Source organism: Lissotriton vulgaris, chromosome 2_1, assembly GCF_964263255.1.
Source record: "Lissotriton vulgaris chromosome 2_1, aLisVul1.2, whole genome shotgun sequence".
NCBI lineage: Eukaryota > Metazoa > Chordata > Amphibia > Caudata > Salamandridae > Lissotriton > Lissotriton vulgaris.
This window is the reverse complement of record NC_141687.1, coordinates 1833335926-1833359981: the sequence shown is the minus strand read 5'-3', so window position 1 is coordinate 1833359981 and position 24056 is coordinate 1833335926. Positions and strand designations below refer to the sequence as shown.

The 24056-nt window shown below is 43.0% G+C and overlaps 1 protein-coding gene across 4 annotated transcripts in view; it reads right to left on the bottom strand.

The window, feature by feature from the left end:
* ITGA11 (integrin subunit alpha 11) overlaps positions 1-24056 on the bottom strand; it is a 592938-nt gene that overhangs the window by 140883 nt on the left and 427999 nt on the right. For all 4 annotated transcript variants that reach the window (XM_086957973.1, XM_086957974.1, XM_086957976.1 and 1 more), the window contains 2 exons: positions 23120-23230; positions 18522-18607 (listed from right to left, as the gene is read on the bottom strand). In XM_086957973.1, the coding sequence (XP_086814099.1) occupies positions 18522-18607; positions 23120-23230 (197 nt within the window). The remainder of the gene's footprint in view (positions 1-18521; positions 18608-23119; positions 23231-24056) is intronic.

The window sequence follows — 24056 nt, the reverse complement described above, 5'->3', positions numbered from 1 at the left end:
GTCACCTTTGGACCCATGTCCCTTAAAGGTCCTCAAGGACTGCAGACAGACTATCCTGCCCCCTTTGATAGAGGTTATGAACCTGGCCATTTCAGAGGGGATATTTCCTCTCTCCTGGAAATTGGCCACTGTCAAGCCTCTATTGAAAAAACCTACCCTGGACCCTGGGATATTAAAGAACTTTCGCCCCATTTCTCTTCTCCCTGCCCCTGCTAAACTTCTGGAAACTCATCTTAATCTCCACTTGAGTGCTTTCCTCGATAGTACCAACTCTCTTGACCCCTCACAGCACGGTTTCCGGAGGACCCACAGCACTGAGTCGGCACTTACAGTGGTGGTCGATAGCATCCGTTCTAAGGTCGACACCGGACAGACCACCTTACTGGTGTTACTTGACCTTACGGCGGCTTTAGACACCCTGTCCCCTACTATTCTTGTCAGTCAACTCAGTGAGCTGGGAGTCAAGGGCTCTGCACTCAATCTCCTTGCTTCCTTCCTTGACCAACGGAAGCAAAGGGTTAAGCTAGGCGAGTACATGTCACCCATTAAGGCCGTGAAGTGCGGGGTCCTCCACGGTTCCTCACTGAGCCCGACACTTTTTAACGTCTACGTCGCCCCTCTCGCCAGGCTTATAAGATCCTTTGGGCTGGAAGTTCTCTCCTACGCCGACGACACGCAGATTATGGCTTCCATCTCTCAATCTGCGAGCATAACTGTGCTTAATTTTAAAAACTGGATGGAGGCGGTCGCCGGATGGATGGTCAAGAACTTCCTTAAGCTGAACGGGTAGAAAACGGAGGTCCTCATTTTTGGGGGCAAAAGTGAGACCTGGTCCATGGACTGGAGGCCGTCTGTCCTTGGGGCCTGTCCTCTGCCGACCTTTTCTGCCCGCAACCTTGGGGTCATATTGGACACCTCCCTCTCCCTAGACAAGCAGGTCAGTAGGACTGTGTCCACCTGTTGCAATGCCCTGAGGATTTTAAGAAAAATCACTCACTATCTTTCCCCTGAGGCACGCAAACAGGTAGCAATAGCGGTCATTACCTCCAGACGAGACTATTGCAATGCCCTATACCTTGGCATTAGCAGTGGTCTGATCCAGCGCCTCCAGACTGTGCAGAATGCGGCTGCCCGGTTTGTTGTCGGCGCCCCTAAACGCTCCTCGGGCACCACCATCAGAAAAGACCTGCACTGGCTTCCCATGCAGGCAAGGATTAACTTCAAGGCTTTATGCCTTACTCACCGTGCCCTCAATGATTCTGGACCGGAGGCTATTCGTGCCCTGGTGGCCCACTACATCCCTGGTAGAACACTCCGCTCTTCCAGTAAAAACTTGCTTGCTGTCCCCCGTATAGCCAAGGCCAGGTGGGGCGGAAGGTCTTTTTGCTTCCTTGCACCCAGACTTTGGAATACGCTCCCTAATGACCTCAATGTGATCCCCTCTCACACTTTGTTCCGTAAGGCACTCAAGACCTGGATATTCCAAGAAGCCTATCTCTAATTCCCCCGCTGGTGATATTTGAGCTCTCTGTTTACCATCATCAGCGCCTTGATGCCTACGGGTTTAGTTGCGCTTTGTATACAAATTTCCATTAATAATAATTTTCTTTTAAGGCACCATTTTAGGCTGTTCGAAACTGATCTTATTCAATTCCGAGAAATGCCCCCTCCTGAGTTTAATTTCTGAAACGTTAGGTTGTGCTTCAGTAATCAGTACACTGTTCAGGTCAGCTCATAGCTATATCACTAGATAGAGGCTCTCTTTCACTTGTCTGGGGGCGGGCCCAGGATGGAACGACCTTGGACTATGCCAGCTTGTGCAAGATATGAGCGCTGAAACCTTTTTTTTTTGTATTTCACTGTCCAGCTGCATCTGCTTGGAAAATTCCATTGTAGGCGTGTTTTTTCCCTTCTATGAAACGTACATAATGTATCTTTATGCTTGTTGATTTCAGTTCCCTCTGTAGCACTCCTAGCGACTGTACAGATGGGGCTCCACTCTGAGTGTATATGAATAAACAGTTATTGGTTCGCATTCGCTACTGTCTGACCGACTCTTCATTTGGTGTGGAAGGCTGAGAGGTGGTCATTAGTGACCCAGGTAGCCCTAAATGGGGCACTTCCTTCCTTCCCTCCACGTTCAGTGCCATTTGAGGCACAAATACATTCAGCATATTTATTCAGTCAGCATGCCCTGCTCAGCATTGAAGCTTTTCTGTATTGTACCAGGGTGTGCTATTTCCAAACACATACACTCCCAGAAAACACACTCACCATGTGCGCACTGAACGCACTTCACCCATCATGTACTGTACTTCATGCAAGCTCACATGCACCCAGGGCATGCTTCATGGTGCAGGCACTGCACAGCATTATATCTTTCATGTCATGTGTTCCCTAATGCAGAATATAGGCTATGCTCCATGGAAGGGACGAAAACATGGTGGACAGCCTAAAATAAATAAAGACAGCAAATAGAAAACAAGCAAATATGAGTTACAAACCACAAAGCCAATCCTAAGCAATGGGCGGAATGCATTCCTAGGTCAGCTTTCCGAATGTCCACAAGATCTCTTTAGCAAACCAGACAGCTGGGTTGTCTGGTAGGCTTCCACCACATAAAAAATAGTGACAGACCGTGTGGCCATTTCTTGGTTGGGACTAGACCCGGGCCATGCCCCACGCTGAGGATAGTGATGAATCTTGCAGCTGCTTCGCATGTGTTGGGCCTGTGCGTCTTGCCTCGGCCTCTCCAAATGTATCTGTCTGCCTGAGTGAAATACTGGATTTGTTATTCAGGATTGAACCAGGCAGGGCTCTAGTTATTGCCAATGAAAATCCCCAGCTTGCATTCACCCACGCATGAGGCAAGGGTGTAAAAGAAACGGCAAACACATCAACGACAACGTGTGGTTCTTATTTAGGGGGACCAGAAAAAATGGAGACTGTTCTGGTCCCTTCCAGCCCCCTGGCTATGACCTTGTGCTGCAGACGCTCTCATGTTTGTGGAAGTTATTTTCTTTCTTTTGGGACCCACAGACAGAGCATGGTGTGAATTGCTTGCATATGTCGGTAGCGTGGGCTAGAATGGAGACAAATAATGGAAAAAATCACACAGAATCGGAAAAATTAAATTGGAAAACATTCAGTAATCTTCTGACAACTGTGTTGTTATGTTATAAAGGGACTTATAGAGTTTAAATATCTGACTGGCAGATGTGTGCGCCTCACGCATATGATTTAACCCTCTCAAAGCCATTTCACCCGTACGTAACCATGCCCAAAATATGCTCGCTTTTGCATCAGAGACATATATGTTTTTAATGGAAGGATATTCCCAGTAAAATGCATGGTTATTGGTGAATCCTTTTCCCAATATCATCGCTCATTCTGGAATCTTCATTTTTGGTGATGTCACACGGAGAAGAAAAGGAAAACCACAATACTTAAACTCCTTTCCCACCTTGCCTTTAAAGTGCTTTCTAAATTTCCATGTGAAACACATTTTGCAATTCTGATGGACCCTTTGAATGTTACCGGGCCCGTCAGAATTCATGTGCCACTCGTAATCTGGACAATCCAGTTCAATTTGAGTTGGGCCTGGGGACAGGTTCTGATTGAGAACAAAATTAGGCTCGGTCACCGAAGAAAAAAGTGGTCCAAAAAAGTGGTCCACATTTGTGGACAATGACCTTTCATGAAACTTTGCTAAGTATCGGGAGTAATTTTGGGAGACATATCTGATCAATTAAGCTTCCTAAGCTCTATCGGTCAGTAGCATTGGCCAAGAATAGACACACCATTATTCCAATGCAACTCACCCACAGGTCTCTTCTTCAGGCCTATACATTTCTCCCCCTTGGGTGCCTGAATTTATTAGTTACTTATTGGTCTGTTTGTCTGTGCTCTTTACCCCCCTCCCCAAAACATCCCGGAATATCCTGTATTATATCAGGCCATGAGTCAGTGAACCATGAGCATCCTTTGTGTCTGGAGGCTTCTGTACACCCTCAAGGAACCTGGGGTCTTCCTCTTTTGGTTATCACTCAGGAGCCTCTCTGCAAGCAATGTCATCAGGGATTGAATACAGCTTTGTACTTGATGTCCTTTGCATTGTGGGGAGAGACTTCATAAGAATCTGGAAAAGCTGCAGAAATTCACTCAAAGGCCTTTCTCCCTCCCTATACCTCTTTCTTACTTGCTGTGTGCAACTCTCATTCTCCCTATCACTTTTTTGCCCTTCTCTCTAGTTCTTCCCTTTTCTCTCATACTCTACTGCTTTTACTCTCCTTGGTGTATCTCAATCTACATATGTACTTCACTCAGTCTCTCTCATTTCCCTCTCTCTTTTGCTTTCTTTATCTCTGTCTACAAATCCCCATCTCTCTCCCACTCCTGTCTCCCCTGTGAGCTCTTTCTTCAACAATTTTTATATGTTTTTCTCGTCTTGCAAACCTTTCCTTTTCTCCCCTGTCCCTTGAATTCTTTGTACTATACCCAATGTTATATTCTTATGTGTCTCCTTTATTGCTTTGCAGCAGACAGTGACGGAAACTCGTCCTGTGCCTCATGTTCCTGGAGGCAGCACTTATGCCAAAGGAGAATTCCTAGGTGGAATTTCCTTTACAAGTCCATCATCTTCAATGTTAAAAACTCCACTGGTGGATTGTACTCTACATTTAGCACAACCTCCTGGAATGCCAATAACCTCTAAACTGAGCCTTAGACTGAGGGAGATAATTTGGATTGCGCATTTGAGGTAGTATCCTTCCCTTTTTCTCATAGACCATCATTTCCTTCGTCATTCACTTTTTTGTTGTTGCGGTTTTATATAGTGCAAACTACCCAAAGGTATTGGAGTGCTTTATATGAGCACCAGATACATTGCACAGGAACACATTCATATTTTTTTGAGGCACAGGGAGACTAAGGGGCATAATACCAAGCAATAGCGATAATTATCGCTATTGCTTGGTTAGAGACAAAAATTTACAGCTGAGCTGCGGCGATTTTTATCGCAGATAAACCTTGGTATTAAATGCGATCAAAAACGGCCGCAATGCATGAATATTGCTGAAAAGTCAGCGATATTCATGCATTACCGAGCTAATGCTCTTAGCCATGTTATCCACCTCCCATTGGATAACATGGCTAAGAACTGCTCAGGGCAGGTGTTAGCTTTTGGAGATATTCGCGCTTAGCGCGAATATCTCCAAAAGTTGGTAATAGGAGATAGCGATGTTAGTGACTGTTTCCAGCCGCTAACATCTTGGCACACCCACTTTGCATGTCATTAGTGATAAATATCCCTGACATGCAAAGTGGGGCCCAAGATGGTCGCTATCTCCTACTTGCTGTCGCTAACTGGTGTTAGCGACAGCTAGGTAATAGGGAGATAATTTTATCTCCGCTTTCTTGGCTTTTAAAGCCAAAAAAGCGGAGATAAACCCCCTTGATAATATGCCCCTAAGTGATTTGCCCAGAAACACAGAATGTTGAGCCACTGAGACTTTAACCTGGTTCGCAAATTCCAAAACCAGCAGCTCTAGCTGTTATGCTGCATCCTCTACCACTTTCCTGTCTCCCTTTTCTCTGGTGAAGATCCCTAAGATTTATCGAGTGAAAAGTGGAGGCAGGTCTTTCTCCTGTCTTGGGTCAGTTACCTGGACCAATCTGCCTCTGGAATTACGCTTAACAGGTAAGAAAACAATCTTTAAAAAAAAACGAAAAGCCTGGATGTTTCAACCGGAATAATTGGGATTGTGCAGATTGCCATAAAGTCACCCCTGAGACACTCATTTGTGTAGTCGTCTGCTTTGCAAATCTCATAACATCTTCATCTCCGCTTTCACTTTCCAGCTTTCTCTCTATCTTTACCAAATTCTGCCCTTCTCTCCACTGTCTCATCACTTCTTCTTCCTCCCTCCATTTATCTGCATCTCTTACATTCTTATCCCCTCTACGAATATATGATTATACCACGATTTCAATTACCACGCATGGCTTTACCACGCGAATTTTACATCGCAAGTGGCTTTACCACGCTGGTATTTACAACGTAGGATTTTACTACGCGTAGAAACGTCTTACCTGCACGTCTTTCTCTACGAGCCCTTACTTCCATCCTCCATGGAAACAAGCGTCAAAACACGTATACCAAAATAAAAAAAGGACTGCTTTTTTGACGTACACGGCACGTCTTTGGGGGAGGCACTTTCCTTTTTCTTCGGTGGTACTGAAGTTCGTTTTTTTAAATTTAAGTAATCCGCTCCTTTGTTTGTTTTTTGGGGGGGAGACCCCCCCCCCAGCCCCCCTCCGAGCCCCCCCCGCCCCCCCAAGCCCACGCAGAACGACTTGAAGGAATACCACGTCTCCCCCCAGCCCGTGGTAAAGACGTCGTGGAAGGCACCCTCGTTGTAAAGAAGTTTGCGTGGTAAGTGTCACGTGGTAAAGGTTATTAGTGGTAATGCCTTCGTGGTAAATGATGTTTCCCCCCCTCTACCTTTCCTTTTTCTGCTCCCTCAATTTCCTTTTCCCATTCTCACATTGTCATTCTTCTCCATTCTCTTTCTCTTTTTGTCTCTCTTCACATTGCACTTCTCGGTCAATCCATTTTGTCACTCTCCTGCCATGTCTATTCTCCCCTCCCTTTGTCATTTTGTCGTGAAATTAACATTTTTCACAGTAACGTTTAAAAAAAAAACACTTGTTTTGTGTAGTCACATATTTTTCCTTTTTTTCTCATTTTGGCAGTTTGTGTTATTTTCTATTTTTGTTCAATGGTGAACTGGAGTCCCCTCCCAGTTTTTAAGATGACAAGGTGGCAGCTGGCACCGGGGGCTCATCTGCGTGCTGCTGGAGACAAAAGTAGAGCATCTTAGATGGCCACCGCTCGTAATGTGTCTCCCTTTACAGCCCCCTTTAACCTCACCCCCAGGTAACATTAATGCTGGCTGTGATGCTCAAAAAGAGCATAGCCACTCCCAATAGGCTCACTGTCGCACTGAGAGACTAGGGATGGGGGGAGACCCACCACATATTGTGTCTGCTCAGTTTGGTCCATTGTCCTTCTGCACACGACCTGTCACGGCTTGTGTAGGGAGTTGCGGTGGGGCAGAGAGGCGGGGCAGGGGAGGGACAGGGTGGCGGGTGCTAAAAACCGGCATATGGATAATTGGAGGTAAGTAAATAATTGAATTAATAAAACAAATTTCGTAGCGTGCCCTGCATCGCAAAATGCGATGCAGCTCGCGCTACGAAATTCGTTTATGACATATGGTGAAGACTTTCACCTAAAAATGCACAGAGCCTGATTATGAGTTAGGAGTAAATATGTGCGGGTATTTTGGGTTGATGGAATTACCATTTCTGACAGGCATCTCCACACAAAAGTCCGAGCACTGTGCAGAAAAAGCTTTGCCATGCTAAAGCTACCAAGAAGAATCTTCCCATGGATCCCCCTGAACTGTAGGAAAAGCATTACCCAGGCCTTACTTTCTACTAAATTGGATTATGGGAATGCGCTCCATGTGGCCTTGCCAGACTACTTTTTTCCCGTCTGCAGGTGATCCAGAATGCAGCCGCTAAGCTTGTCTGCAATCAAAACAAATGCAGCTCGGCATCAAATGATTGAGGGAGCTCCATTGGCTGCCTGTGCGCCAAAGAGCCAAGTTAAAGCTCCTGTGCTATTCACACAGAGCGCTACACAAGCGTGCCACCGAATCCATTGGGAACGAACTGTGGATACCTAGATTTACTGGGCGGGAAAGCCATGTGGTTTAACACTCATTCGCCAACTGCGCTGAGCGGGTTTTAAATGTGTGAGAGGGCACCCGTGATTGGTGGGAGAGAGCGAAGGAAGACAAAGATATCTCCTGGCACGAGGCAGCATGACATGCTAGCCTTGGCTGAGGGTTGGGTGGTGGCCGGGAGCTGGGACTGGCCTGCAATGCAATTCTTTGAGAAAGTGATGTTATCGATTGTTTTTTCTGGCCAGTAAAATCAGTTCCATCCGGCCATGTCATAATTGTGCACATTATAACTCCACTTGTGCTTTCTTCTCCTCACAGCTTGTGATCAGGCCCATGGTCGCTTAGGACTGCACTGTTCGGGATCTCTTCTATTGCTGCTTTACAAGATACAATTGCTAAGAAGAATAGACAAGGACTGGGCTGATAGCTCAACCAAGTCAGACTTCGAGGGGACAGATGATGCCAAAGTGAACATCTGCTTTGGAGCTGTTTTCCTGTGAGTAATTCTTACAGCAGGCACAGAGAGCGGCTCACGTGGCTGCTCTGCATATCTCCTCGACATGGATGTATTTTTGGAACAGATGCTGCCATGGCTTTGGCTAAATAATCACGGAAGCCTTCTGGAAGAGCTGTTCCTTCAAACTTTTGGCAGTCACATACATAAAACAAGCACTGGCTATACAAGTCTTTTTGACTTTTGTATACTGGATACATTCATCAAAGCTTTAGCAACATACAGAGGACATGTATTACATGGATATCAGGAGTGCAAGATCCACCATGAAGACAGAACACATACCACATACCGCATGGGCATCAGAAGTGGACGCTTCTTTCGCACACAGAAAGAGGTGATTGTGGTTGAGAAGAGCGAGAGGCTGGGCTGTGTCTATTTAGTGGTTGGGGGAGGTTGGGTTTCTTCTCAGTTGTGGAATGGGGGGCTGTCTCTGTCTCAAGTGAAGTCTCACCTTGTGAGTTTGGGAAATTGTCAAGGAAGATCACCTGTAAGTGACTGAGATGTTATCAGGATGGGTTCTATATGGAACAGCATCATGTCACAGTGAACCTTATGGCAAGACCTGTAAATCACGATTTTGAACCCAGCAGGGCCAACATATATGTTGACACTTGTGAGTTTAATACATTGTGACCCTTAACATTATCACTGATCTCACCTTCTATCCTTTCTCTCTCTATAGCACCGAAATCCAGAAATTATTGACTTGTGTGGAGAGGAAAGTGAGTGTAATTAAAGGTGAGTGGATTGTTAGGAAGTGAGCGTACATTTTGGGGAAAACACGTATTCGATGTGGACAACAGTGACTGCAAAACAAGGAATCTCCTCAACATCCTTTTATATCTATTGTGAACAATCATCAGGCAGAGTTTAATTGATACTTAATTTTAGTTACTATTATGTTTTACTAGTGTCCTGCTGGACCTCTCTGCTGCTTTCGACACGGTCCACCGACCACCATTAGTGACCACCCTGGAGAATGTGGGCATCCAGGGAAACGCTGTTGAGTGGACGTCTGGCTTCCTATCCAACCAGAGCTGCAGAATCCCATTCCCACTGTTCACCTACAAACCCTACCACTTGAGAATCGGTGCCCCCAGAGCTCAACCATATCATCCCTTCTTTTCAGCATCTATCGGAGCCCTTTGTCTGGCCTAATTCAATTCTTTTGGCTGTCAGATTACAGCTACACAGTTGACACACAAGCTTCCATCAAACAGAAGAACCTCAATGACACAACAAGGGTGTGCTTTCTCAGCGGAAGCCTGCGGGACGTGAAATTCCCTGTCCACACAGATAATTAACTAAAAATACACCTTGCTTTTTGAAAGACATGAACACACAACTTTTTATCTATTAAGTGATACCTAGGCAACCCCAAGAAAACACTCAGCGGCCATGAATCACAGTGCAAAATAGGACAAAGAAGAGCTCAATTACTTTTCAGATAAATTAAAGCTGCTCGAATCGTGATCTATCTCTCATAAACACTTTAAATGAGCACAGCACACACACTGCGTGGCATCACGTTTGCAGCAAAAAGAACAGACCACCAGTCATGCACTTCACCCAACTTCATTCCCGGAGACCAGGCGGCGGTGGGTGACAGCAGTGAACACTAAATCACACACAGACCTAGTACTGGCTTCTTATTGCATGAAATGCCACATCGTGCTGATATCCCTTTATCTGACAAGACAAATGTACCCCTGTTTCACAGACATAGCCTTGACTTTGAAACTGATTCAAAATTAATTGAAAAAGCCAGTCAAAAAGAAGACAGCAAAGGGAAAAGTTTATAGATCCCACACGTTGATATTTTTTCACTGCTCAAACTTTTCAGACTAAAAAAGCTTCTAAGTAAAGTATTTAGTGGATGGTTAACATCTTACTGTACTTTGATCTTTGATCCCACCAGCAAATTGTACTTTTCATTGTCAAGCGTCGAAAGGAACCAAAAAGTGACAATGAGTGCTTTAGAATACTCCTTAAATAATAGATGAATGAAACACTTTCCAACACACATGGAACAAATTTCCTGGGACTGGTTCTTGTTGGCTATGGATCACTTATTTACAGGGGCGGCTCCTCCATTACCATTTTATGTTTCTGCTTCTCACACTGCGAGAAAGCAGATGACAGGGTATGCCTGGTTGGGGGTCAGCAGGAGGGTATGCCTGGTTGGGGGCGGGCGGCCTGGGAGGAATGACTTGCCCACTGTTGTGGACCCTGAGTGTGTGGTCGGTCATCTACATGACTAAACCAGTCATGCGCACTGTACATTTTCTCTGTGCAGGCTGCATGCAGCCTATAGAGAGAAATTGGCCCCCCTACAGGCGACCTGCTGGGCGCTGTCCGCACCAATCACAATGCTGCCATTTCAGCGTTGTGATTGGCAGAGTGGAGGGAATATGCATGGTTCCTGTTACTGTTGTTTTTTTTAACCCCATTTCCCACACCCGCAAGCCGCAACTGCTTATTTATTTTTTAAAACATTTAGGAGTGTTATAAAGCTGAGTGTGCAGCAGTTCAGAGTACTAAAGTGGGTTATATAGGTAGAGAAAAAGCTTGGAAGTAGGGGTGAGGAGTTTTGATATAACTTTTTCTATTCAGTTTTAAACATTGATTTTAAAACATTGTGTGTAATATACTTAAACTGTATGATAGTATTACAATGTCATGTTAGGAATTCAGTCATTGCTAAGCATGTGAGCACATATTCACATATCTAATACACATTGGGGGAACCATGCCACACAGTTACAAAGCAATGTCAGCATAATTAATTATGTGTGGATTTATTAGCAATCAAAAAAGATGTAAACAGTCGCTATCACATATATATATCTTTTTAGCAAGGAGATTTTTCCTGGATATTCCCATCGGAACAAATCCACTCGCACTCACGGGTACTGTTGTTCTCCAATACCTTTTATTTCCTTGGCAGCAACATTTTCGCAGACAAAACAATGCAGTCCAACACGTTTCAGTCTATCCAAGACCTTGATCACGGGTTCAGAGTAGGAATCTTTATTAGTAATAACAAACCATTAGTTCCTACTCCTAATTTGCGATTCTCTAATAGGAAATCACAAATTAGGAAATGCTAATGGAAGGGTGATGTTCAGCCTAAGATCCCGCTTGCTGCACCGCAAAAAAAGTGGTGCACATGCAAAGTGCACAAATGCCCTAGGGGAATGTGTGCGCTTTATTGCACGTTGAAGAAAAAAACATTTTGGAGTGCTTTTTTAAATTGCACATGGTTACCATCGACTTTGAGTCAGTGGTAATACCATTTCCTAAATGTCCAATTTGCATTTAGGAAATCCTTTGTACATGTGCAAATGGAATCGCAAATCGGAAATCTCTATTTGCGAGTTCCTACATGGGTGTCACAAAATGCGATTCCTACTGGTAGATTCCAAAACGGCCTTTGTACATGCCAAAAGGCTGTTTAGCATTTCTTAATGGGCTGATAAAGCAATTTGCTTAGTTAAGAAATACTCAATAGCTTCGTACATCTGAACTTATGTCTCTAGAAGAAGTGCTTCCCAAACTTTTTAGCGCCAGGATCCACTTTTCAGAACTACAAACTTTCAAGACCCACCTAGCTTTAACAGACATGAGGCGCGGGTGATTGTTTTTAATGTTATAGTAGCCATACTTAAAAATAAATAAATACATAAATAAATAAATAAATAAATAAATAACAAAAGAAAATACTCCTTACAATGTTTTGCATTCCTCTCTAACAGAAACTGTTTGTAAATGTCACAACCTTGACCACGCACTTCGATATGTCTTTATAGGACCGTGGGCAAGATATTGATCTGCCCATAAAAGTGACAGATGGTGAACTGCACTGGAGCTTGAAAACTTTTCAGAGTATCTGTTCAGTGAAATCACAAGGCTTCTGAAAATCTTGGTGTTGATACCAGTGATTTTAGCAAATTTGAAAAAACCCTTCTGAAGCAGAGTAAGGGGTAAGGCCTCATATCCATTTTTGTCTTAAAATGAGACCCAGTGCTTTATTGTACGTATATATATTATATATATATATATATATATATGTATATATGAATTCAATGGCAATGGCAAAACATATGGAGAAGGAACATAAGGGAGATTGGAAAGCTCTAATCTTTTATGGAATTTAAAGTGTTGGATCCAATCAAAGAGGTGGAGACCGTGAAAAAGTGATGAGACAGAAAGAATCAAAACATATTATGAACTTCCGAACTCTGAGCCCCTATGGGTACAATCAGGACGAAGAACTACATTGCCACCTTTAAAAACTGCATACAAACATTCATCAGAAACAACTGATACCTACCCTGCCTATTTTTAATCTGCACCAAATTGTTGAAACTCTCACTCCTTATCTTTTCCCTCATTTCAGGACATGTTATAATAACCCTGATATAATTTGAAAGATGTGGTCAGAGCCTTCCGACCAAATTAGCACTTAATACTAACAGATAGGTGGGCCTAATATGTGCTGAGCGTTCATGCCCACTAGAGGGCTTTATTTTTGTTTAATTTTGTTTAACATTAAGGTCAAATTGCTTTAAATTATTACAAATGTGTGCTAACTATTGGTACGGACTCGCAGTTTAGTTTAAATGCCCACTGGAGGGCTTAATCATTGTTTACACATTGGAAATATGCAACTAATTTGAACAAATGTATTGTTTGGTATGGATATAGTCATAAACGACCTTTTGAACTACATGTCCCATAAGGCCTGTGTGAGACACAGGAAGTGATGTAACTTCTTATGATTTTTTTCAATTTATTTAAATGCTACAAACAAGTCGAGTCAGTTAACCTGTGAGCAAGGTCTCCGTAGCTGGTTGCTTGAATAAAATTTACAATCGACCTAAAAAACCGGTGTGGTTTGAACTTTATGACACACGGGAGTGCACGAGGAACAAACCTCTCTGCAAGGAGAAAATTGAATTTATATATATATATATATATATATATATATATATATATATATATATATATATATATATGTATATATATATATACACAAACACACAATTTTATATATCATGAGCACTTCTTGAAAGCATTGGAGTGCTTTACAGGAATATCAAATTACATGAGGTCAGTTTCATTTTAATAATGACAGACTGAGTATTTTGCCCTGAGCTAATGCCGGGACTCAAACCTGGTTCCCAAGACCCAAAGTCAGCAGCTCTGCTAGTTAGGCCACATCCACATTTCTCAGTGTATGTGTGGCAGTCATACAATAGTGGGATCATTGTGTATGATCCTGTATAGTGGGCAAATCCTCTGTTGAAATGGCTTTGTGAAATAGAAAAAAAACAGTTGCTCAAATTCCTGGAAAGTTCACCCGGAGTGGAGTCTGCATGGGAATACCTGCAATGGTTTCTTTTAAAACTGGACTTAGGCACACAGTTTAGCACCTTTGCACCAGTGGTGCTGGAACAATTCTTAGAGTGGATGTGTTTACATCAATGTTACATCAATTAAGCAATAGGGATTGTGAAAAATCCTAATTTCACACCAAGTGTAGCAAATGTGCTCACCAGGTGAGGGGTAATGATTTAGGGGCTCATTAGGATGACGGGCTGACTTTGTCCGCCCACCATCCTGTCGGAATTCGGGATCGCCCGTCATTAGAGGAGGGGTCCTGTGGGGGGTATTAGGATGTGCCCGCCACAGTGGCGGGCACATTCTGCATTAATAGCATTGTGGCGGGCGGTGCTCTCTGCACCGCCCGCCACAATGCCATTAATGCATAAATGCATTTGCATAAACAAAGCGGCAGGCACCGCGCGATGCCTGCCGCTTTGTTTATGCAAATGAAGGGGGGTACCACAGGTACCCCCCGTGTGCAACCCCCACCCCCCCTTCACTCTGGGGGCCCACAGGGTGCCCCCAGAGTGAAGACCGCCTGCCTTTCCGTGGAGGCATTGCCACCACGGAACGGCATTAGTAATAAGGCATCCTAATATGGCAGGCGGTGTCTGACAGACACCGCCACCATAGAAACCCTTTTCCGCTCTGGTCACCTTGTGACCGGGGCGGAAAAGCGGCGGACGGTCTTTCCGTCCGCCGCGGTCCCCATGCCATTCTAATATGGCGGGGGGAATTCTCGTGAGGATGTCGGGCGGATTGCCCCCGCCAGGCCGGCGGTGGCTACCGCCAGCCTGGCGGGGGCAATCCGCCCGACATCCTAATGGGCCCCCTAGTATGTAACTGGTGGTGCATTTTGAAGCACATTGTCACCAATATATTACTAAAACATAGTGCAGTAGCGCTCTGTCGGTATCATGGCCACTACATCTGCACAGACATACAGTTGTATCATTAAACCTCTAGAGCACACAAACGATGACGTTGAAATTGGGTTTATCATTTGCGCATCACGAAGTAAAAGTGTCTTGATTTGTTTTGAGCCTATCAAAATGTTGTTTCCACCACACTTTAGAATCATAAAAAATGGACTTCATTTTCTTTCCTTATTACTAGGATGTTCTGAAATAAGGGTACAGTTCATTTACAGGTATTTACATGTTGTTGTGTGTTATACAAAACAACATCTTATAGTCTTTTCTTTCACCTCAGCAGGAATGTCACATAGTTCGCTTTCAAAACGTTGACATCTGAGGAACAGCAAAGTGGACAATATTAATACACAATGTAAAGGCTTTGCTCTCTCGTGACCCACCAGAAATGGGCTGGCCACCCACTGTTTGGCAACCCCTGCTCTTGAAGGAAGAAGACATTGCCCATGTTTTTCTCTGCGTGATGCTGCTATCAAGGTGCACTGACTGGAATAGGACCATTCACGTTTTCTTTCCATTCATGAATATAATGTTGACTGAAGAATGGATCATTATAAAGCTCTGTAGAATGCTTTAGGGCTGTCATTATCTAAATGCACTGCTGTTGTTAGAGGATAATTAGTTTCCAGGAAGGAAATCAGGCTTTGCCTCCCACTTCATGAAGCAGGGCTTCACGAGACATTTTGTTATTCTCTGAAATATGAAACATATTGTACTGGTATGGCATCATCCTTGTGGAATACGGGTGTTTAAACCACTGCATTGTACCCAAGAAAGACATTTATGTTAACATTCTATGTCACTCGTATCTTTTTGGATCCAAATATTAGTCCTGGCTGGATATTCCTTTCTACCGTTTTTCATCAATAGCTGGTTTGCAAACGTCCAATAAAGTTATTTTGATCATAATAGAACCATATCATAATTACTATTATGATATTATATAGAGCTTCGTGAATGCTACATCCCTCTGGTAGAATTGTGCTGTAACTTTCCAAAAGGCAACAGCGGACAAAAACCACAGTGGGAATCGTTTTCCCCATAAGGGCTTGTGCAAAAGAGAGAAACATCAGGTCTCTTTTTCTGAATAATTTGATTCTGGCCTAACAGCAGTAAAGGCCCTCTTCATAGCCAATGCAGGCGGCTCATTGGCTTTCAAAGAACATCCGATGATTGACTTTTTCTTTAAAGTGATAATTTGTATGCAAGTTGATGCTAATTAAAGGCCATTTTCTATGTGTCCAACTTTAATTCAGTGTTGTCCATCCGTCAAAAGGACACCCTATGAGTTATGAGCAGAACTACACCGAGTACCCAGAATGGTACAGAATTTGCAACACATGGAAAACAACAAAATAGATCTTTAGAACAAACACCAATGAAAACAGAGGCTTTTCAGGACAGCTTCTCCTGAATCTAGAAACTGTCTCTAGATGGATAAAAAGATACCTATGTTCCTCACTCAAGACGATCTAAAAACATTAATAATGGCCTTCGTCATATTCAGACTGGACTACGCAAACTCTATATATATCGGCCTTCCAATGATCAGGATCCCCAGACTGCAGGCTATCTAGAACCAAGCATGCAGGCTGACTTATAGACTACTGAGGAATTCCCACATTACCGCTCGAATAAGGTCCCTTCACTGGCTGGCAATGGAACTGAGAATTAGATTCAAAATATGTTGTCTGATTTTTAAAGCTCTCTCTAGTGAGGGCCCTCAGTTCCTAACAAAAAAAGTTCAATAGGGAGTGCCTCATTTGTTCTGGTGGTTTCCGGTGCTTGACACCGGCACTTAATTGTGAGCACTGGCTCCAGTGACAGTCCACCACATGGTGGCGCTGTTTTTCTTTTAATTTAGAGATGAGCACAGGGGGCCCGATTCACAGAACTAACTTATGACAAAATCCTAAACTTACTACTCACGGTATTCACAGAATGCACTTACGACTGTCCTAAGTTTACGTCCGCACTTGGACCGGAATTGCCACACTCTGAGTGTAAACTCCGCACGAGGAGTGGAAGCTCCACATCTGGAGGAGAATTTCCACCATCGGGCCAGAATCTCCGCTTCCAGGCGGGAATACCCACAATGCATCAGATATAGTCAATTAACACCAAATTGTGGGTATTCCAGCCCAGAAGCGGATATTCTGGCCCGATGGTGGAAATTCCACTCCGAGTGTGGAGCTTACACTCCGGGTGCGGCAATTCAGGCCCGAGTGCAGACGTAAACTTAGGTCAGTCGTAAGTGCATTCTGTGAATACCATGAGTAGTAAGTAATTTCGCTCTTTCAGGAAAAATCTGAAGAGTTGGCTTTTCAAACAAGCCTACTTATGCGATTAATTGTGTCATATAGCATTCTTTTGATGCATCCTTTGAAGCGCCGAGAAATCATTGGTGAACCTGCGCTGCACAAAATTAATTAACATCACTCACACTTGTTAGCATTTTAGTCGCTTGGCAACAGATGGAGAAGTGACTGGATGTGAACCTTTTCCTTCCCACTAAGCACAGAATGTATTTACTTTCTAGTAGTAGCTATGTCTGGTTCATGTTGCCCATACCGATGGTAAAATGGGATACTCTTATAAATTAGTTGTATGTACTTATTACACTTTTTTGTACGAATTACAGTCCTTAGAAATGTTTTATCTTCTCAGCTATTAAATGTATCTCTTTTAATTTAAATATGTTCAAGTCAGACTTGGTGGGCATGGATTTGCTTTATAATGGCGTGATTGATCACTTAAGGTAATGTTTAATCATCATGAGGTATTTAGACATATAATCAATACATTTGTTGGTTTACTGATATTATTTCCTCGATGTGATTTATAATAATGATTTACATTTAAGTCCTGAGTTAGAGGAGGTAGGTGGGTTATCTGTCAAAAATAAGGACGTCCTGGCCAACCTCCTCTCTGGACCACTGGGAGGCAGTGTTCCCAGTGGCAAAGCTGCTGCAAGCCCCATCACGAAAGGGCACCTTACCTGGCAGGTCCCACACCAGAGTAAATGGTGTCTAATCTGCTGTACAATGTGCTACAGTCTGAAGGACTCCCACATGTGACTGCAGTTTTGCCATGCTAACATGGTGTAAAGGGCCAGCTGTGGTGGTCTCCCCCACCGTTGTAACAATTTTTCTCCTGTAGGGTATTCTTCCTAAAGTTCTATACAGCACAGCCATCTTCATTAATGTGCTCTTAAATTGTAATTTCCAGCTTCCAGAAGTTAACACAAATAGCACCTGCAGATTGAGGAATTATCGAGTATATGGCTATGAAATTTTGAGGATGCAGACTTCTTGGGGGGGGAAAAACTTGGACTAAAAGATATTTTTTGTTCTAGCATCGAATTGCGTCTTTAACAGTTCATAGCCATATACTGGAGATTTTCCATAATTCGCCAATCTGTATGTACTATTTGAGTCAACTTTTAGAAGCTAGGAATAGCAATTTAATAACATATATAATTCAACAAGACTGTGTTGTATAGAACTTTAGGAAGAATACTCTACAGGAGAAACATCACACTGCTGGGTCAGTGAGGGTTAGTGCTCACACTGCTGGGCCCGGGAGGTGGTTGGCACTCATACTGCTGAACCCGGGGAAGGGAGTGGGGTCGATTCTCACAATGCTCAAAATAGAAAGGAGGGTTCTCACACTTCAGACCCCATGAATTTGGGGAACCTAGCATGATGGGTACTCCGATTCCTGATTACAAAAGTTTGATGAGACTAAAAAAGCATAGGTGTTTCTGGACATGCTAGGTTAAGTGTCTACTAGACTGAAAATGGGAAGAGGGCTCAAAAGTGACTCCCAAAGGGTAAAACTCGCAGTGCTGATCCTTAGATGGTGGTTTATCACACTGCTGATCCCAAAAGAGCGGAATTTGACACACCTGGTAGCAAGTGCTTGGGTACTCACATTGCAGTGGGGATATCATTCTTGGCATCCATCACCAGATCGGGGACGCAGTGCTCCTCCTCATTGCAGCCGTTCCAGAAGGGCACCTGCATGGCATAAGAAACGTAAGAGATGTTATTGGACTGAGTATGTTCAGAACCTCATTTAGGCAAAGATCTCCCTCCATGCATCCACGTGGTATATTTAAGGCTGTGAGAGATATGCAATTATGTCTGTCTTGAATGTTTGTGGAATATATTAGTATAACCAAATATGTAGGTCTGTGAGGATTATGCAAGTCCAAAGAAAATATTCACATGTATGTATGTGGATGATGCCTTCTTTGTGGATGTGAATAATGTCTTCTCCTGTGGGTAAACTAGATCTATGTGGGATATGTAAATTTGTTGGGTTTATGTAATTCCACTAGGTGAGTATGTAAGAAGTTACTTGATATAGTAATTTTGCAGCTGGAAAAAAATTATAGTTTCTCATCCTTTAAATATTGATACATCCACTGGATGGGGTTGAAAAGTGCAAGTTACTTTCATACTAAAGCTAAATACTTCAAGTGCTAAATGCGGGTGTTTGAAATTAGATTCTATTTTAGGACTAAGAAAGTCTATGTGGGAATATGTACATCTATGGGGGCTCATTAGCCGTTGGACAATATCAATTTTACTATCTGCAAAATAGTAAGAAGTAAAATGTAAATATCAAAATCAACGTATAAAATAGGAGCACGACATATGGTGAATGGAATGATATAAAGTGAAACTTCCCTCATACTGAAGCTTTAATGCCTCTCATTATACTTGCATCACTGAAATCTAAATCAGCATCAGCCACGCGATACATCCTGTACTTGATGTAATTAGATTTCAAGTAGTGTAGCATAAAAATAAAATTCTAAAGCAAGGCACACGTGCCAAGAGCTTCTTCATGAGCCTGCTACCACAGATTGAACACTCCTGGAATACTCCGATTAAGTTACTCATTGTTTTAAGAGATGTAATAAAGGCCTTTGTAAAACGTTATTGAACTGTTTCTTTCTTTCAGTAATGTAAACGATATTGTATTTGGCGAATGGTCAACAGCAGGCTGTTCCAAAGACTGATTCCAGCCAAAGATTGTTAGCTTCTTCTTACACAAACATTGTTTGCTGGAAATGACTGTAGTCTAAAGAGAGTACCACGCTTCCAAAATATAGCTGGCTGAAAGAGTCTGAAGACATTGAAAGGTACTTTGATCTCTGTGTCCAGTATCCTATATGCATAGTGTGCATGAACTCATAGTGAGTATCTGTTGGATAGTTAAGCTGAGGAGTCCACAAAGTTTGGTATCCATGCTCACCCATAGTAAACCATGACACAATATTCTGGGCTTTTTGCAATTTATGAGTAGAGAAAGTCCCAGGTATACTGGGCTAGAATAGTACAACTGGGACTCCACACTGCAGCCTGAATTATGGTTTTTCTTTTCGATAGGATAAGAGTTATGACAAGCTTTTGGGCAAAGCCTTTGATTTTCAAAATCACTGGGTTTGCGACTGCAAAATAGCTACTTGTTATGTACTGTACCCATTATTTTCTGAAACCCAATCACAAATGTGGATTAAAAACCCATAGCAAATTGGTACTTGGAAGGGATATGTTTTAGGAGTATCAATTTTTGGGGACTGTAATCTATTGAAAAACATTGCGAAGTTACTAATTCCCAAGTTGGGGTGGTAACACATTCATAACAAGGAGTCCCCTTTTGAACCCTTCCTCTATGTGACTTTAAAAAAAAGGTTGTCGGGGAGTAAGCAGTGATCCGGGGGGACCCTTACCAGCTCTCAAACAAGTTTTTTTTTTAAATAACCTTTTTTTAAAGTGTAGTACAGTTTCCTTTAAGTTAAACGGGCTGCACCAAAAAAACTAACTTCTTTATTAAAATGAGATCACAGACATGATGTTCTGCTCACCCCAGCGTCCCTGTCATGGCCACCAATTGTAGCGAGTTGCATTTCATGACCTCTCTCATCAATTCACAGTGACCCACTACGATTCAGTGTTTTGTGAACTGACCTATTTGTACATAGGTTGGTCGTAAAATACTATCACATTTGCAAAAAGTCAGAGCGCAATTTGCAGCCACTTTGTACAAATGGAAATTTTGTACATCTGGCCTGAGGTTTGATATTTAGTGACACGGTTTATTTATAGGAGACAAAGGAATATTATCAAAAACACTCCCTGGTTTCAGAGAGTATTCATACTACTGGTGGTGATCCCAGTATAGTCGCCATAGGGACTATATTTCCATAGCGTATACCCATCATTACATTCCACAAACTGACAATTCAGAATATGATCCCTGTATTGGAACAGTTCAAAGCATTAGCTATTCTGGTTATTTTCAAAGGCTAAAGTGATTGGGATCCTGGATTGGATGGACTAAGCTATGGATTGTTCACTCAAATTCGTGGACACTTATGATAAAGCCATTTTAAGCCAGTTTCATTCATACCATACCTAACAGATTGCTGGAAAGAGCAGCAACTGCTCAACTACAGACTTCTGTGGAAAATAATAGCATTCTGAATAATAATATGCAGGTTTTCACTCTGGTGTGAACATGGAGATCATTGTGACAGTCTTTGTAGTTGTGGTGTCAGCATGCTGATTTTATTTGATGTGTCAAGTAAGTTCGAAAGTGCCGGCTATTGGATTCTTCTGTAGCACCAAGTTGACTGCTCTGTGTAAGAACAGGCACTTTGCTAAATTGAATTTGAAAGAATTCAGGCAGGCTATTTAAGCTAATCATTGAACCTGGTCTATTGGGGGTTCTTCTTTGTCTCCCATTCTTTATCATTTCTATCTCTGCCATGGAGCTCTGATGCTGCATGAATTTTATCACAATTTCATTTATATGTAAATGATATGCATATTCAATTTGACGTCCATAGTCTAAAACATAAAAAAATACCTGTTTCCATCAGGTCCTCACATTTGTATGATGGTGGATGAGCAAACATGACTTGCAATTAATCCCTTTTAGTCACAAATAATGCTTACAGGAAGTACTTCTATCATTTTTGATTAAATTATGTCTTAATTCTATGTGCCCTTGCCTGGGACGGCACACTTTGTCAGAAATCTTGTAAAACTGATAAGCTCAAATTTGTCATTCACTTTTCTTACTTCTCTCAAAAAATGGTGCTAATAAATGTGTTAATTCAGTCTCGCTACATACTACTTCCCCTGGCCTTCCAAACAAATCTCTAGACTGAAGTTAATATGGAATGTAGCAGTCGAGAATTTGGTTTGGCCAAACAAATTTCACTCAATTTTTGCTAAGCTTAAAGCTTCACTAACTACTGTGGATAGCCATCACAAAAAGATAAGTTTAAGACGGCCTGTTTTGTGTATCATGTCCTTTATGACGCTGACCCCCGTGATTTCATTAGGAAAACGTTTACAAAATACAGGAAATGTGTCAGTCTCGCCTCTGCATTGAGTGTTTTGCTTGCTTTTCCTGAAATCAGAGACGCCAAGAGGCAGATCGTTTATTGACCAAGGTCCCATCTTTGTGACTCAGTTAATTCTGTTGCAATCTCTGCTAATTAGAGCCTTTATCAGTAGCTCTCAGCCCCGAAAGAACCTGTAGGGTGAATGGTTGCACCCTAGAAGTTGTAATATTGATAGACGAGGAACAGCAACAATCCTGCATCAGGAAGCGCTGCCACGAGAGAGCATGCCAAAGTAATGAATTCCAATGGAACTGAAAGATAAAAGTTATGCTCCGTTTAAATGTACTTTAGATTAGTGAATGCGGTAGAGACTAAGGGGGACATTAGGATAGCGGGCGGACTTTGTCCGCCCGCCATCCCATCGGTGAATGGGACCGCCTGCCATAAGGGCGGGGGTCCCGTGGGGGGCATTAGGATGCGCCCACCACTGTGGCGGGCGCATCCTGCATGTTTAGCATTGTGGTGGGTGGTGCACTCAGCCCCGCCCGCCACAATGCTAAACATGCTTGTGACGCATTTGCATAAACAAAGCAGCAGGCACCACTCGGTGCCTGCCGCTTTGTTTATGCAAATGCAGGGAGGTACCACAGGTACCCCTCGTGTGCACCCCCACCCCTCCTTCACTTTGTGGGTCCGCAGGGGGCCCCCAAAGTGAAGACCGCATGCCTTTCCAATGCGGCATCGCCGCCACGGAAAGGCATTTGTCCTGGCCCATCTTGATATGGCTGGCGGTGTCTAATAGACACCGTCACCATAGTAAACCTTTTCCACCCCGGCGCAATGCGACTGGGGCGGAAAAGCGGCAGACGGTCTTTGCGTCCACCGGGGTCCCCCCAGCCAAACTAATATGACGAGGGGGCATTCAGGAGAGGATGTCGGCCGGATTGCCCCCGCCAGGCCGGCGGTGGCTACCGCCAGCCCGGCGGGGGCAATCTGTCCGACATCCTAATGGGCCCCATAGTTTTATGAGACAAATCTCCTGCAGTCTGATGTGTCATTTCCACAGATAGTCTTCTAACACTGACTCTCAAACGCTGTGGGGTATGCCCTCTACAGGACTGTGTACGAAGCAGTCACACAAACAAGATAAAAGAAAACCACATACAGAGACTCGAAGAGAAGTCGGCCAACCATCTTCCAGAATGGGCCCTGCATCTGGGTCAACCAGTTCATACTCCAGGTTAAAGGTGATGGGCTTCACATAATCTGCGGTGTCCTAAAAGAGAAAAGTAGCTGTGAGAAGATGGGTCACATTCTCAGCAGAAGGCAAAGCTGTGTTCCTCCACTCTAAGCAAATCTGATTCACAAACATAAGGCAGCCACATATTCTCATGCCTGTAGATGATAAGAACTATGTATAATTACTGTAGGATATCTATCTTTTTCTGTGTTGTCAACCCCAGGTTTTTTGTCTTTCGCTGAATCTTATTTTGCTAAACCAGGTCTTTTGATGGGTTTAGAACTCTGTATAGTTTACCCCTGCTAACCAGCAGTAAAGTAACTGTGCTCTCCTTTTAAACATGGCCGAATTGGCATATTCCGAATTGGTACATTTAACTTACCTGTAAGTCCCTAGTATATTTTATAAAAAGTATTTAGAGCCTGTAAGTTAAATGTTTCTAGTGCACTGCAGAACATACTGGATCATCCACAACAGTGACAGTGTAAAACAAGGCTCAGGCTTACCACTGTAAGCCGACTGTGGTAGTCTAAAAATTGCAATTTGACCTGTGAAAATAAACCCTTTTGACATGGAAACCCCCATCCCCCCATTTAGTATTAATAAGCCACCCCATGTAGGCCTTGGAGGAGCACACAAGGCAGGGTGCATGATATTTAAAAATATGACATGAAAAATATAATGTTAACATGACCTTACAGTGACTAGACTGTCCTATGTAAAAATAAGAGCACAAATTAAAATCCTAATACTTTATCTCGAGAATGGGACTAGCAAAAAAATAATGGAACTATTTTTAATAAGTATTAAAAATCCAATTCAATGATGAAGTCAGATTTTATAAAATATTAAGGCAAGTTAC